The sequence below is a fragment of the Barbus barbus genome (genome assembly GCF_936440315.1).
Source record: "Barbus barbus genome assembly, chromosome: 20".
Classification (NCBI taxonomy): Eukaryota; Metazoa; Chordata; class Actinopteri; order Cypriniformes; family Cyprinidae; genus Barbus; species Barbus barbus.
In genome coordinates, this window is record NC_136748.1 from 17,930,784 (window position 1) to 17,946,738 (window position 15,955).

Consider the following 15,955-nt stretch of genomic DNA (forward strand, 5'->3'; position numbering starts at 1 on the left):
TAGCAGCTCTCTTAACCCAGCTGTTTATCTGACCGTGTCTCAGAGCAGTAAAACACTGAGGAAATACAAACATACACAAGACTTCCCCAAACAGACAAGGTTATTCAGATAACGAACATAGGAGTCTCCATAGACTCCCTCCATCTGAGCCGCTGAGGACACGGTGGTTAAGTTTCATTGTCTAAGGAAATGTCCTGGAAAATATTGGTAAAGTCCCCAGTACGAGTAGGAATCAATACCAACACTCCGTGCACGAACGTCAGCTCCAGACAAAGTAAGTATCACACATTTGTTTTCCAAATTGCCTTTCTGAAAGAGCTTCTTGGCACTTTGTAAGGCTAATGATGCTAACGCTTCCATCGTCTCTGCCTGTTTTCACTGGTGCTGCCCATGAATGATTGTGAATAGGAATGTGGTAGTTAAAAGTTACATATGAAAGCAATGTGAGTCGATCGCTTGAGTTTGTTGAGCTCATAATCACGAGTGGGACTAAAGTTTGTGATAGCATGCCATGCACCATGAGACCAGCTATGTTGTTATTTTTATCGCGCTGTGCTCCCCGTCTGTGTAATTCATAAACACGAATTTATTATGCACAGTGCAATCAGATGACTGACTTTTAAACAGAGTATGTTTTCTGTAAAGATAACAAGCGTGTACTAATAGGGGAATGTTTATTTGCAAAGGCTAGCACTGCTAATGCGGAGCTGGAGTTCTCGAAACTCCGCCCTCTTCTCCAGGAGCACCAGCTCATTTGCATTAAAGCAATATACTCAAATACAGAGCATTTTGGATCATACCCTAAAAGTGCCAATTTTAACAAGCTATAAAACATTATCTGTTGGGTAATTTGAGCTAAAACTTCACATACACACACTGGGGATATCAGAGACTTATTTTACATCTTGTAAAAATGAGCATAATAGGTCCCCTTTAATAATAATCAAAGTAAGTTTAATTCCTACAGTGAAGACTATGTTGCATTTCACTTTACACTGTAGACACAACATCACTGTGCAGATCTCACCTTGTTGCCCACTGAAGCTGCATAAGCAGGGTCGATCCTGGTCAGTACTCGGATGGGAGACCTTCTGGGAAAAGTAGGTTGCTAGTGAGGCCCAGTACCAGTACCTCAGTATAGTGATGGGGATAAGGTCCTGACTCTCTGTCGTCATAAAAAAATCCCAGGATGTCCTTCGGAAAGAGCAGGGGTACAACCTGGCCAAATTTGCTCACTGGCCTCTGTCCATCATCGTCATGGCATCTTAATCATCCTCATACAGTATCTACTGATTGGTTTCATCATTGGTTTGTCTCCTCTCCACAAATAAGATGGTGTGTTGTGCACATTCTGTCTTTGTTATTAAATAAAAAATTACTTATATGAAGATAAATATTTTGGACTTGTCAACACCTAATCGTGTTAAATCATGATTACAATATTGACCTAAATAATCCTGATTATGGTTTTTGTCATAAATGAGCAGCCTAAATTTGAAGCATCATTCATGTTAATGGCAAAAACGTCAAAATTAAACACCTGGAGTAAGAGGTCTGTCAAAATCAGCTAAGTGATGCTTGAATTAGGAAGCACTGCTAAAAACACTGCACTCTTTGAAAGCTCGCCTTGGCAAAAACTATCATATGATGCAGGTATCACATGCAGTTTAGCAGTAGACCCTTTTCAGCAGCACAAAAGAATTGAGATAGACGTGTGAAGAATCGCCCTCAGGGCCACCGGCTGCCATTGTTTCGGATGAAACTGTCAAACAGCTACATATTTTTCAGCATTTTTCATCTTGTTGCCAGCTCATTACAGTGATAACATCCACCAAGCTTTACTGGTACCCCCAAAAAACAAGGCAAAAACACACATACTTCCTCTTTCTTCATTACAGCTTATTCAAATGCTATAACTGCATACCTAAAAATAAATAAATAGAATCAAATTTAATGTTACAATGTCTTTTTTAGACTTGAAGATCTAAAAAAATGGAGGGTGCTGATTCACTGTCCATTCAGACGCTTATAATGTGCACCACAATATGGAGACTTCAGATCCAGCCAGAGTCATTCGGCTAATGGTCTTATGGCTCTTGGGAATGAATGGATTTTTGGACATCAGATGCATCTCTTGTGACATTTTTTATCCCGTCATTCCCAGATAGTTTGTGCTTGGGCTCAGTACCATGTATCCACATACACAAGTTGATGGCTATTAAGTGACAGACTATATGTATTGTATGGATGTACCTTGTGTCCTTGCTATTTTCCACATGTCTCTGCTTGTCCTGACACGCTCGGCCTAATGCACATCGGTGGTAATGGCTGTGTGAATTGCACAGAGAGCCATGGAAGAATCAGAGCATGGAGGACCTCCCTAAAAACACAGATAGCAGCTCTCTGAACCCAGCTGTTTAACTGACCGTGTCTCAGAGCAGTAAAACACTGAGGAAATACACACATACACAAGACTTCCCCAAACAGACAAGGTTATTCAGATAAGAGAGAATTACTGCCCCCAAGGCTTAGAGCAAGATAAAGATGGCATGGTAAACTCATCCCCTCAACTGCTCAGAGTTCAATTTCGACTTTTTAGGCCATAGCAGAGAACTCCCAGGATGTTTTGCAGTTCTAAAGAACTCCATCTCTCAGCTGTCACACTGCTAATCAGCAGAACAGCCTGGAAAACGCTGTCCAAACTGGCTTCAGAATCTCAATCTCAGCACACACATGTTGGTTTCACTATATTAGTGAGGACGTCTTCCACTATATTAGATGGAATGGATTTTCTACGTGGATGATAATCCTAACATAAACCTATTGATATCAGTAGATTTAAATCAAAACATGATTTACTTATTTATTTTTAAATGAGACTTTCAGATTGTGAGGACCACAAGACAAAGACAGCTATTGTTTTCACATAAAGCTACATTTGTTCAATTTAATACATAAAAAAAAAATACTTTTGAACAATACCAGAAATGCTTTCTGCAAACAAGAGGACTTGCTTTTTTGCTAAACTTTTCTGAAAGTTGCATTTAATACAAGAATATTTTATAATACAACATGCACAGGGATACTCAGATGTCCCTAAAGAGAGATTTTGATCAGTTCTATTGAACTTTGGGGGACAATTTTGTATCACTAAGCAAACCAAACACATATACATCAATATACAGAAAAAGACACACTCTCAGCAGTTTGCTGAACTGAAAAAGTTTAAGCAAAGTTTTGTGAGAGGGCAGGCCCGGATTGGCTAATCGGGAGCACCGGGAGGATTCCCGGTGGGCCGGTCTGTTATTTTGGCTGCGAGGGCCGTGGTGTTGTCATGCCACTGGGTTGATATGGATGCTGTCCCTAGAGTGCCTGCACTCATAGCAGCCCCACTCTTTTTATCTATTATTTTCATTCAGCCCTTATTATTATTTTCACCAGACCATATAAATAACAAATTCTAAATTGATATTTAATAATTATTTTTGCTCAAATCATTGTTTTGTGAAGTAGCCGTTTGCAGAAGGCTTTAAGACCAAGCGGAATCCTCTGCCGGCTCTTGCTTCACAACGTGCGAGACTCACGCTAACAGCAACCTGGTGCAGGTTGTGTTTTGACTCTGTCAAATCAGTTTTGGCCAATGCAAGCAACTTATTGATCATGAGACCAACATTTAGCAAGGCAGGAAAACATTCAATCTACCTGAGGGAAGACATCTTTCATTGTAATACTGTTAAACAGAGAGAGAGAGAGAGAGAGAGAGAGAGAGAGAGAGAGAGAGAGAGAGAGAGAGCGAGAGAAAAAATACATAAAAAAATAAAAATAAATAAACTTCTAGTAGCCTATTCTTAAACTTGGACCTCATTATTAAAGTACAAATCCAAGCACCAGAAGCACCACACTCTCTAAGTTTTCTTTAATTGAAAAATATGCATTTTTATTCATTCAAAGGATATAGTTGCAATAATATTTTAGTTCAAAACTTTAAGTGCCATTGTTTTAAAAAATAATGCTTTATTGACTGACGTTTCATTGACCTTCAGTTGTTATGCTTTCAAATTTCATGCCATTTGTATGCATGTAATTTCACAGTATTTTCACCTCCTAAATTACTACACTTGTGAATTCACAGTTCTATAATGGTACAATTTACACAGGTCAATGACATTTTTTGTATAACATTAAAATTCTTTTTAGAATAATTGTGATTATTACTTATTTTTTACTTCAGGCAAACAGCCTACATTATGGTACAGTACAAATATTTGGAGCATCCCTTATTCTGCTCCTTATTTTCTTAAAGAATAAACACTTATTTTCTTAAAGAATACAAGAATAAACACTATTTTCTCAAAGAATAAAAGATAAAGAATCACAATTGTCCCTTATTTTCCATTTCTGAAGTTAATTGGCAACCCTAATGATGACATAATTATCTGTTGACTTCCCTGACAGCTGCACCTTGCTCAAAAAACAAAAAAAAAGTTAGTTGTTGGAGATATGCGAGCAAAAAATAATAGATAAAAAATGGATAATAGAAAGCACAAAGGAGGCACTGAAAAGGCCAGAACAAAAAAATAAATAAAAAAGTGGGCCGGTCTAAGGCTTGAAACTCCAGGGCTAAAAATTAGTCCCACTCCGGCCCTGTGAGAGGGCACTGCACCTTACAATTCACAAGCAGGCCAAAGTATGAATAATAAATAAAAATATTTTTTGCAATGCATACTCCATTTTTGATGCTGCTTCTAGTGGATTCTGCAATAAAAATAAATAAATAAATTCAATAAAATAAAATAAAAGTTTAGCACATAAAAATACAAAGCTTAACATAACATAAAAATATAACATTTAAAATGTTCCCAGATAAACAGAGAAATGTCCTGGAGGCCAAAAGGTCCAGACATGGATGAACTGGAGGACTGCAAAACAGAAAGTGTAAATGGAGTGCACGAGTAATGTATGTAGACGTATGCAATTCTCACTTTCACACGCATGAGAAGTTTTCAACCTGCTCATATCACTTTTACATTAAAACCTTAAATAAAATAAGTCTATAGGTTGGCAAAATTGTCCTGTAAAGGCTCCAGAAGTTTGGGACTGTAATAGCTGGAAGACTCACTTTGTTACATCTCTTGCTTGAGGGCCTCATGGCAGTGAGGATTTAGACATAAACAGACACTCTAGACACTCAGTTGTAATCCCTCACATCCCTATCAGGATTCAAACCAACAACCTTCCAAACGTGACCACAGTCACACATTTCTCATACTAATTTAAACACGATTCTCTCCTCCTTCAATCGTAAACTGTTCAGATCATTTTGCTGAGATTACAGCTAAACAGAATGCAATGCACAGGATGAGCCACTTTAGTTATTTTCCAGCCCATTTGGCACAATGGCAATGTGCCTCTCTAGCGAAAGCTTCATTCAGAAATGACTTTTTATTACTGAACAACAAACAACGCTATTCAATAGACCACACAACCAATTTTCCTATCTAAAAAATTAGGACTTTCTGTAGACTTCTACTGTCCTTATATTAATTAACTAAAGCCAATACTAACCCTAAGATAGTAACTAAAAGATATAGAAAATAATATATATTGTAATTATTATATGATACAATTTTACATTTATAATATAAATACATATTTTGTTTCTAGAAAAAATAGTATTGTAATATAATTAATATAAATTAATATAAAATATATGCATATTATGATTGATAATAGAAAGAGAGAGAGATTGAAAAAATATATAAAAATACACACACACACATATATATATGTCTCATATAATTAATATTACAATTAATATAAAATATATGCATATTATGACTGATAAAAGAAGAGAGAGAGACTGAAAAATATATACCAAAATATATAAAAAGACATTACAAATAAAAAAAATAATATATATATTAGATAAAGTTATATATTATATATAAAACGTATATTATGTATCCAGTAAAGTACATACTACATATAAAATATAAAAAAGACATAAAAATAAAATAGATTATATATATTATATAAAGTTATATATAAAACATATATTATGTATGTCTCATATATAATACATAAAATATATATAATATGTGCATTTTTTATATCCAATAAATTATATATAAAAAAAACATTTATTCAATTTGTTAAAAAATATTCATTACTCATTCCTAATGACATTATTAATTCCTAAATACATCCAAATACATCCTTCATAAACTGGTTTTAACTATAATATTTTAATATTTAATATTTAACTATACACGTATCGCTTCCAAACTGCTGTTACAGTATCACCTACCTGGTGTATGAAGACCTGGGCAGTCCGGGGACTGAGCAGCAGGATGGCCCGTCTGAGCGTGTCCCGGTAACGGTTCAGCTCCTCCATCCTCATCGTGTTGAACAGAGTGGAAAAGACCTTTGTCACATTCCGGTCAACCTGCTGTAGAGACACGTACAAACCCATTCGAGACGCCTGGTCCAGAAACCCACGCAGTCCCCGGACATCTGAAAGAGACAGAGCGTGAGAGAAAGCAAAAGATGACGGTTAAAAACCAAGACTCATGTGCAGAGAGCTAAAAACAGTATTTAAGAAGATGGGATAAAAATAGATCAAATATAGACAAAATATCGATTTGAGATCAGAGGTTTCCAGAGCGAATATCATCCAACCTAATTGTAAATTTCATTCAGGGAAATGATGTTGAAAGGGATAATAAGATCTGTGAAAATATCTAATTTTGTTCCACAAGAAGAAAGAAGGTCATATGGGTTTGGAAGAACATGAGAGTGAGTAAATGATGAGAGATTATTATTATTTTTTTTTATCAACTATCCATTTAACTTTTGAAAATTCCATTCCTTGCTCTGGAGATTTGAGGAGTCTAAAAGAAAGAATCTTGCTTTCTTGCCCCTTTGCACATCACGGCTGTCAAGTCACGTCGTGTTCAGTCTACTAAAGTGTTTTTTTTTTTGATGGCATACTCGTCTGGCATGGAGCTTTCTAACCATCTACTTTCCGAAAGGACACAAAAACCGTCCGCTAAAAGGGTCAAGAAGTGAGAATGAGGCTTCAAGGTCTAATTAGCTATATAGACCAATCATAAAAATGCATGCATACTTCAACTTGACTGTGTACATTTTGGGTCTTCACTTTGAGCTGTAATTAAATTTCCATAGCATTACATTGAGACAGTCAAAAAAGAGCTATTACTTGTCTGCATCTTTTATATTTTCTCTTTTTTCTTGTAGTCACTGCTTGAACAAAAAAAAATAAAGCAGAAGAAACAGAACACATTCAAGAATCTATCAAATTAAAGAAGCATAATAGTCTGATAAAAAACATTACAAGGAGCAGAAAGGTTTAGCCCATCTGCAGATATAGCAGGGTGTTAACAGTGGCTTTATCTCCTCTGCAAACAAATCTGAATCTGTTTTTCGGTATCAGCTGGTAGTTCTCAGCTAGCTTTATTTCAAGGCTCATGCTGCATCCAAATATATATACTTCAATACAATGTAGCAGAAAATTTTTGAGAATAGTATTTCCACATTCATAGTATTCCAAAAATAGTAGGCGAAAAGTATCCGGATGACATACTACTGCAATTCCATTGAGATTCTAACTCTTTAATACACTCTTAAAGGGGTCATATGACGTTGCTAAAAATAATATTATTTTGTGTATTTGGTGTAATGCAATGTGTTTATGCGGTTTAGGGTTCAAAAAACACATTATTTTCCACATACTGTACATTATCGTTGCTCCTCTATGCCCCGACTTTTTGAAACGTGCCTACTTATACTCACGCTGTGATCAGCGGCAGCTGGATGCAATCATTGCATGCCAATGTGCATTGGCTCGTTTAGTTACACTCGAAGTGGATTGGTCTCTCTAAGCGAGATCCCAATTCAACAGTCTGTGGGCAGGGGCGTGTCTAGAGCATTTTAAATGGGGGGGCCAGTCTGGGGCACTGCCTTAAAAGAGGGTGGCCGGGGGGGGTTTGGATACACGATGTTAATAGGCCTATTATATAGACTATTATATATTATGTAGGCTATTAATTGCACAGTGTGAGATTCATTGGTCCTCACAGAACTTTGTGAGATCGCGATGAACAAAGAGTGACAGCTTTATTGGTTATGAGCACTCTTTGCGAGCTTTCTAAGCAATCCATTTAAAATGTAGAACTTTGTTTTTTGGCCACACACACGTTGAAAAGTTTTGGGAATGACATCTGCATATTTATGTGGGATTCGCTCTCGAAGTAGCAGCATATTGATAGCAATAGAAGGGACAAAATATGTGAAAATGTGCATTAAGAGAGCACCCCCACTTATTTCAGAAGCAGCCTTAGTGATTACTTCTGGAACCTGGTTGATATGCTTCTATAACTATATACAAAAACAACAAAATACAAATGTACTACATAAAATAATTTAATAAATGCATATTTACAATTTAAGCACTTAACTAAAATAAGTATTAATACAATTAATAACTAGAGAAGGCTAACTATATTCAGCTTGCTTCCATTTAGTGAGAAAAGCCTACTCTTCACTTGAATTAGAAAAAAAAAGCTTTTCTGGTCTTCAGTGATGCGAGGATAACGTTTGAGCATACACACAATATCTGAGTGAGACCCGAGCCAATTCATAAAAGAACAATGTAGATTTAAAAGCACACGTCCAGTTTTGTGCGAGTGAAGGAAATCCGCTTGCGAGTGGAGAGATTCGTGCTCGCGCATTACATGATCGCGTAACATTATGCGCTCTCGACATCTGTCATTTAGATCACGCTAAAATGCCTAAAATGAATAAAGAAGAGAAGAAAGCGGCCCTAGGCAGCTGCCTACACATGCCAAGATACGCCAGATGCAGTTAGAAATTAACTAAAAACAAGCCTATTGCAAGACATCTGGTAGGGGGGGCACCTGGGGTGCCCAGCCAAATTTCAGGGGGGGCCGGTGCCACCCCTGGCCACCACGTAGACACGCCCCTGTCTGTGGGGCATCCTCAAACGGAAGGTGGAGGAGCGCAAGGTCTCTAACATCCACCAGCTCCATGATGTCGTCATGGAGGAGTGGAAGAGGACTCCAGTGGCAACCTGTGAAGCTCTGATGAACTCCATGCCCAAGAGGGTTAAGGCAGTGCTGGAAAAAAGTGGTGGCCACACATTTTCATTTAGGGGTGTACTCACTTTTGTGGCCAACGGTTTAGACATTAATGGCTATGTGTTGAGTTATTTTGAGGGGACAGCATTTACACTGTTATACAAGCTGTAGACTCACTTCTTTACATTGTAGCAAAGTGTAATTTCTTCAGTGTTGTCACATGAAAAGATATAAGGGAAAGGGAAGTGGTGTGTGGCCAAGTATGGTGACCCATACTCGGAATTTGTGCTCTGCATTTAACCCATCCAAGTGTACGCACAGTAGTGAACTTACACCCGGAGCAGTGGGCAGCCAATGCTGTGGCACAGTTGGGGATTCGGTGCCTTGCTCAAGGGTCTCACCTCAGTCGTGGTATTGAGGGTGGAGAGAGTGTTGGTTATTCACTCCCCCCACCTACAATCCCTGCCGGACCTGAGACTCAAACCCGCGACCTTCGGGTTACAAGTCCAACTCTCTATCCATTAGGCCACGACTGCCCCCATATAATAAAATATTTAATATTTTATTAAATGTAATATAATAAAATATAATAAATATAATAAAATATTTACAAAAATGTAAGGGGTGTACTCACTTCTGTGAGATACTATATATTTGCAAGAATTAAATATTATGGACCTAAACAGATTTTAAATCAAATTATATATATATAAAAAAATGGCATCAGTTTCTGTGCGAATATGAAAATATATGTACATGCTATTTGCTAAAGTATACTTTATAAATTAACACCCAAGGTTACTATGTATCACTTAATCACCAAATTCAAGAGTGACCCATCGACATTCCCAACACATAAACACACAAAATAGTTAAATTTCCCCAAACTTTCACAGAATTTCAACATAATTCAGTTATCAGAGCTGTAGCTACAAAATGAAGGGAAAAAAAGGCTCTCGAGGAGACAGTCTCAGAAATATATAAACAAACAATGTGGAAATCTGTGGAAACAAAGAGCTGAGAGAAGTCTTTTGAGAAACAAATTGGATTTGCTTAAAGAGTGTAATTATATATCTAAAGGCATATAGAAGCTGTCGTCTGACTGAGCAAAAACACACTAGTTGAGGAGGTTTGGGGGGAATCAAAGGAGCTCTAACAACGACCAATATGACATTCTTCTGTTCCTTTTTTGTAATGAAAATAATGGGTCAAAAAATAAAATACAATGCATGTTGTTGGATTTGGAGCTTTGTCTTGATTAAAGCAGCATGATGTTATGCAACAAATTGACAGCCATATCATGATGTAATCAGCAAGCTCTTCAATACAAGACTGTTTGATAAAAGTAGAATGTTGCTGATGACCAAAATTAATCTGGAGTTCTATCACGATATAGTCAGTAGAATATTACTGAGGAATAAGTTCAAAAAGTTAAACATCAGAGGACTTAAAATCTTAACAACAAAGACTGTGTAAAGGACAAAAATGATTACTTATTAACCATACATTAGTTCAGTATTTTATAAATGGATCTTCACAAGATGACACACATTATGACTAATGGACCTCAGGATGCTTGGTCTTTGTGTTAAAGGGATAGTTCACCCAAAAATTTAAATTTGATGTTTATCTGCTTACCCCAAGGGCATAAAAGATGTAGGTGACTGTTTCTTCAGTACAAACAAAGATTTTTAACTTAAACTGTTGCAGTCTGTCAGTCATATAATGTCTCCTAATTGAGAATGTAGATGAGTGTCAATGGTCCATTTGAGAGATAGGTGGCGGTAATGCACTTATAAGTCTGCAATCCGCCGAAGACACGTCATGTGCCGGCTGTTGTGTGAACGCGCTCAGGACAGTTGGGGGCGGATCAGAGGTAAAACACGATATAAATACTGTTCAGTTTCTTGCACAGACCAATCGTTTCGTGTCTAAAGACCTCGATGTATAGTCACGAGCCGCAGGGTTTAATTTGGTTTTGTCTGTGTATGTTTTTTTTCTCTCTCAAAGCCGTGAGTACCATTGACTGACATTATATGACTGACAGACTACAACGGGTTGAGTTAAAAATCTTTGTTTGTGTTCTACTGAAGAAACAAAGTCACCTACATCTTGGATGCCTTTGGGGTAAGCAGATAAACATAAAATTTTCATTTTTGGGTGAACTATCCCTTTAAAGGTCATTGTAAACAACCTTTCAAAATGTTTAATTGGTTCTGCATAGGGTTAGCAGTTATGAAACATCATCATTTGATCCACTACAAATATATCTAGACAGTTGCTAGGAGATTGAAAAATAATTTCATCTGTGGTTTCTTTTTATGATTGTGCTTGTGTCTCAATCCACTGGTCTGCTGTACAGAGATCCGGGGGCCGGAGTGTGAATATTGCTCATGAAGGCCACGGGGAGCGCTCTTCCTGGAAAGACTTGGAATACTTATGTCCTATTAAACGAGAGGGGTTTGGTTGACATGCTGTTGATTGGATCCACGTGACAGCATTGCAGAATCTTTACAGTCCTGAAGACTGCTGCTCATTTAACTCATCTGTGACATGAACTGCCCAGAGACATACGCTGAATGTAAAACGAAGCTCCTGTGTTTCTCTCTTCCTCTCTGTCTTGCTTACAGATGGATCCTGCTTGTCTTGAAGAGGGAGCCAATTAAGAAAGGTTCATCATCCTCTAGTGCACAAGCAGCAAATTATGACACAAACTCTATAATTACCCCAATATTTTGACATAAGAGAGAGACTTCAGCATAAATCACTGCAGTTCAACAAAGAGGGCCAGAAGCGCTCACCCAGAACAATACAAAACATACAGTGTGCTTTCAAAAAACTTACTTTGGTGAATGACAACTATGACATGTTAAATACTGTAAAAACACAAGGGCAGAACTCATCATTAGACAAATGACAGATTTTCTGTGTGCATGTAAGTGTGCAAATTAAATCACTTCTCAGAAAGATGCTATCAGCTCTACACTAAAGCAAAAGGACATAACTCAGTGGCATGCTAAAAAGGGGACACTCGTAAAGACTGGGACTGCTCAGCTAAAACCAAAACATCATCTCAAACACTGAGAACTCCCTTACAAAACCAACTTTCACTGGCCTGTGGGCCAGCTTACTGTTGTTTTATAAATTGCATAACCAAAAAAGAGCTCAACATTAAGATGTTTTATAGATTTGCTTTATGGAGGTTCAACGTACACAAAAATACTGTAAAAGAGGGGTTCAGGCATCTCAAGGGAAACTTACCCTCCCACACCAAAGTTAGTAATAATCTAAGACTGCACAGAAGTTGACTGATGCCAACAAAAAAATAGTTACACTGTTTTAAACAAACAAACAAACAAACAGACACACATTCCTCTTTCATTAGTGTAAAGAGTACCTCAAGATGCACTAGTCCTCAACACCAAGTACACATACCAGTGGAAAAACAAGAAACATTCACGTGGAAATACATTCATTTGTGTAGAAAGCAATCATGCTTATTTACTAAAATCAAAATAAAACCGAACACCTCAAAATAGCAATAAATCAAGGTTGTCACAATAGCCTCTTAAATGTATTCAAAAACTCAAGTCTCAATGAATTTGAAGTGCTCAGAAAGGGCATAAGTGAACCAGTATCCTTCAAAATGGTTTCTTCAATATATCAATATATAAAATACTGTTAAGTAAAATGAAAAAGTCAATGGGCATGCTGGTTTTGGCCTCATAATCAGACATGCAGACATGTCCTCATCTTGTATATGAATATCTTTGATACTCAGTAAAACTACAAAGTAACTAAAAAGATCCTTAGGTACAGTAACAAATTAATTACATTCATTCAAAAACTCTACTCCACTGTTCATTAGATCATGGAAACTATTATTTTAGTTGAAAACCAGATTAATTAGCAAAATCAATTTGTCTGAAAGATTACTACAGAAGTGTCCTTCATTTTTCAGTTCACTCCAATGAAGAGATAAATAATGTTAACTTCAGTTGCTATGAAAGCTTTTCGCACAGCAATCCTTCAAGGCTGTTTACTTGTCCTTCTAAAAATAGCCTGAAATGCAGTTGGCTAGAATAACTGAGTAAATCAATGCAAATAATGAGATGAGTTTCTGCAATACTATTCAAACAGACATAATTATTGGTAACATTTTTAAAATTAGGAAAAAAAAAGAGCCCACAGACTTAATCAAACTTACCAAGAGAAAAATCATGCTATAACAAACTATATATGATGCCACTGCAACCTGATTCCCACCTAAATCCATTTCAAAATGTACTGGCATTGATTACAGACCAATCAGCCAAACAGAGGTAACTTTCTGTAGTTTTATTGGCAGTATATATAGAAAAAAAACAAAGTTCATAAGGTTCAGTTCAGTCTGATTGGTTCTTATTTCCCATTTATGCAGGCTATATATAATACATATATATATAATACATTATTTGTTGATATATCAGCTCCTGGTTTATGCTGTGTTGTTTAAGTGGAGCTCCAAAAGCAGGCACCAGTAATGTTTCTATCAGTGACAGAGGAGGAGGATGCTTATGAAGTGCTCAAGGGTGAGAAATGAGAGGAAGAGAGTGAGGTAAAACCTATTTACTCAACTCAGATCAAGATTTAGATGCATTGACAGTTATTTATAAAGTCTTCTCACTTGATTCACATAGAAGCAATCAGCTTTTAAGACAAAGCGGGAATCTGTTATTAATTGCAAACAGATCCAAATATGACATTTTTATGAAACCAAGGTGCATGCAGACACAATCTCTCTCAAATCTAACACATTTGGGGACAAAATCACTAAACAGCTGAACTACTTTTCTGTTTTTTCAACCATCTGTATAGGAGTAACAGCTCACTCAGATCAGTTTTCCCTGCGATCAGATTCTGGGTGTGTATAACACACCCACAGCCTGTGGTTTTCAATTTGCACTGTCAGTGTCCCTGCACCAGTGGAACAGAAGTGACAAGAGCAGAACTAAGACTATCTCGAATAAATTATCTTCTCTCTTTTTCATGCAGGGTATCATAATGTAAGATAATTTACACACTGCCCCTCAAATGTCACTGCTTTTTATATGGTTTAAATCCCCTGTCATTGCATTTATTTTTAATATAGAATGTCAAGTCAAGTCAATATTATTCATATAGCGCTTTTAACAATGCAAATTGTGTCAAAGCAGCTTTACATCGGCTTGATATAAAGCTGGGTGGCTTTATATCAGCTTTACAGTATTTAGACAGGGAAATAGTTTGTCGAAATAGTGTCATTCTCCTATGGCCAGACAAAATCAGTAGTTTAAATCTAGGCTAAAGCAGAGTCAGATTGTGCAAAGGACTCATCTGGTTTCTGTGGTCTTGTCCCGATGGCCGTCTTGGAGACAGGGTCTTCACTGGGGATCAGTCTCTGGGGTTCATCTAGGTGTCCTGGCTGTAGAGGTCATCTCTAGGTGCTGATCCACCATCTCATCTGGATACGGACCAGATCCGGGTGGCGCTAAATAGGAAAACGATCTCCCGCCCACAGTTGATTTTGATATTCTAGGTATTATCAAATGGCCAGAGTTTCGAGATCACAGCGGACGTGAAGGACTATAATGTGATAAGAGCTCACTCAAATACTGAGGTGCCAAACCATTCAGGGCCTTATACACTGAACAAAATTATAAACTCAACACTTTTGTTTTTGCCCCCATTTTTCATGAGCTGAACTCAAAGATCTAAGACTTTTTCTATGTACACAAAAGGCCTATTTCTCTCAAATATTGTTCACAAATCTGTCTAAATCTGTGTTAGTGAGCACTTTTCCTTTGCCGAGATAATCCATCCACCTCACAGGTGTGGCATATCAAGATGCTTAGACAGCATGATTATTGCACAGGTGTGCCTTAGGCTGGCCACAATAAAAGGCCACTCTAAAATGAAAAAATGGGGGCAAAAACAAAAGTGTTGCATTTATAATTTTGTTCAGTATAGGTAATTAGCAAGATTTTAAAATGTATACAATGTTTAATAGGGAGCCAGTGCATTGCTGACAGAACCAGGCTAATGTGGTCATACTTCCTGGTTCTAGTAAGAACTCTAGCTGCTGCATTTTGAACCAGCTGGAGTTTGTTTATTAAATGTGCAGAGAAGCCACCCAATAAAGCATTACAATAATCTAGCCTCGGGGTCATGAACGCATGAATTAATGTTTCTGCATTTGACATTAACAGCATAGGTCGTAATTTAGATATAAGATCGAAAAATGCAGTTTTACAAATACTAGAAACATGTTTTTCAAAGGAAAAATTGCTATCAAAAAGTACTCCTAGGTTCCTAACTGATGACAAAGAATTTACAGAGCAGCCATTAAGTATTAGACAGTGATCTAGGTTATTACATGCAAAAGTTTTTGGTCCAATAATTAACACCTCTGTTTTTTCAGAATTTAGCAGTAAGAAATTGCTAGTCATCCAGTTTTTGATATCAACTATACATTCCGTTAGTTTTGCAAATTGGTAAGTTTCATCAGGTCGCGAAGAAATATAGAGCTGGGTATCATCAGCATAACAGTGAAAGCTAACACCATGTTTCCTAATGATATCTCCCAAGGGTAAGATGTAAAGCGTGAAAAGGGGCCAAGTACTGAGCCTTGAGGTACTCCATACTGCACTTGTGATTGATATGATACCTCTTCATTTACTGCCACAAATTGATGGTGGTCAGTTAAGTACAATTTGAACCATGCCAGTGCACTTCCTCTAATGCCAACATCATTTTCTAGTCTATTTAACAGAATGTTGTGGTCGATAGTGTCAAACACAGCACTAAGATCCAGTAGCACT

The 15,955-nt window shown here is 37.1% G+C and overlaps 1 protein-coding gene across 1 annotated transcript in view; it reads right to left on the reverse strand.

Annotated features, from left to right (window-relative positions):
• Positions 1–15,955, reverse strand: part of LOC306886016 (glutamate receptor ionotropic, delta-1-like) — a 283,753-nt gene that overhangs the window by 84,050 nt on the left and 183,748 nt on the right. Inside the window, exon 4 of the mRNA XM_079442866.1 lies at positions 6,308–6,513. Coding sequence (XP_079298992.1) covers positions 6,308–6,513 — 206 coding nt within the window. The remainder of the gene's footprint in view (positions 1–6,307; positions 6,514–15,955) is intronic.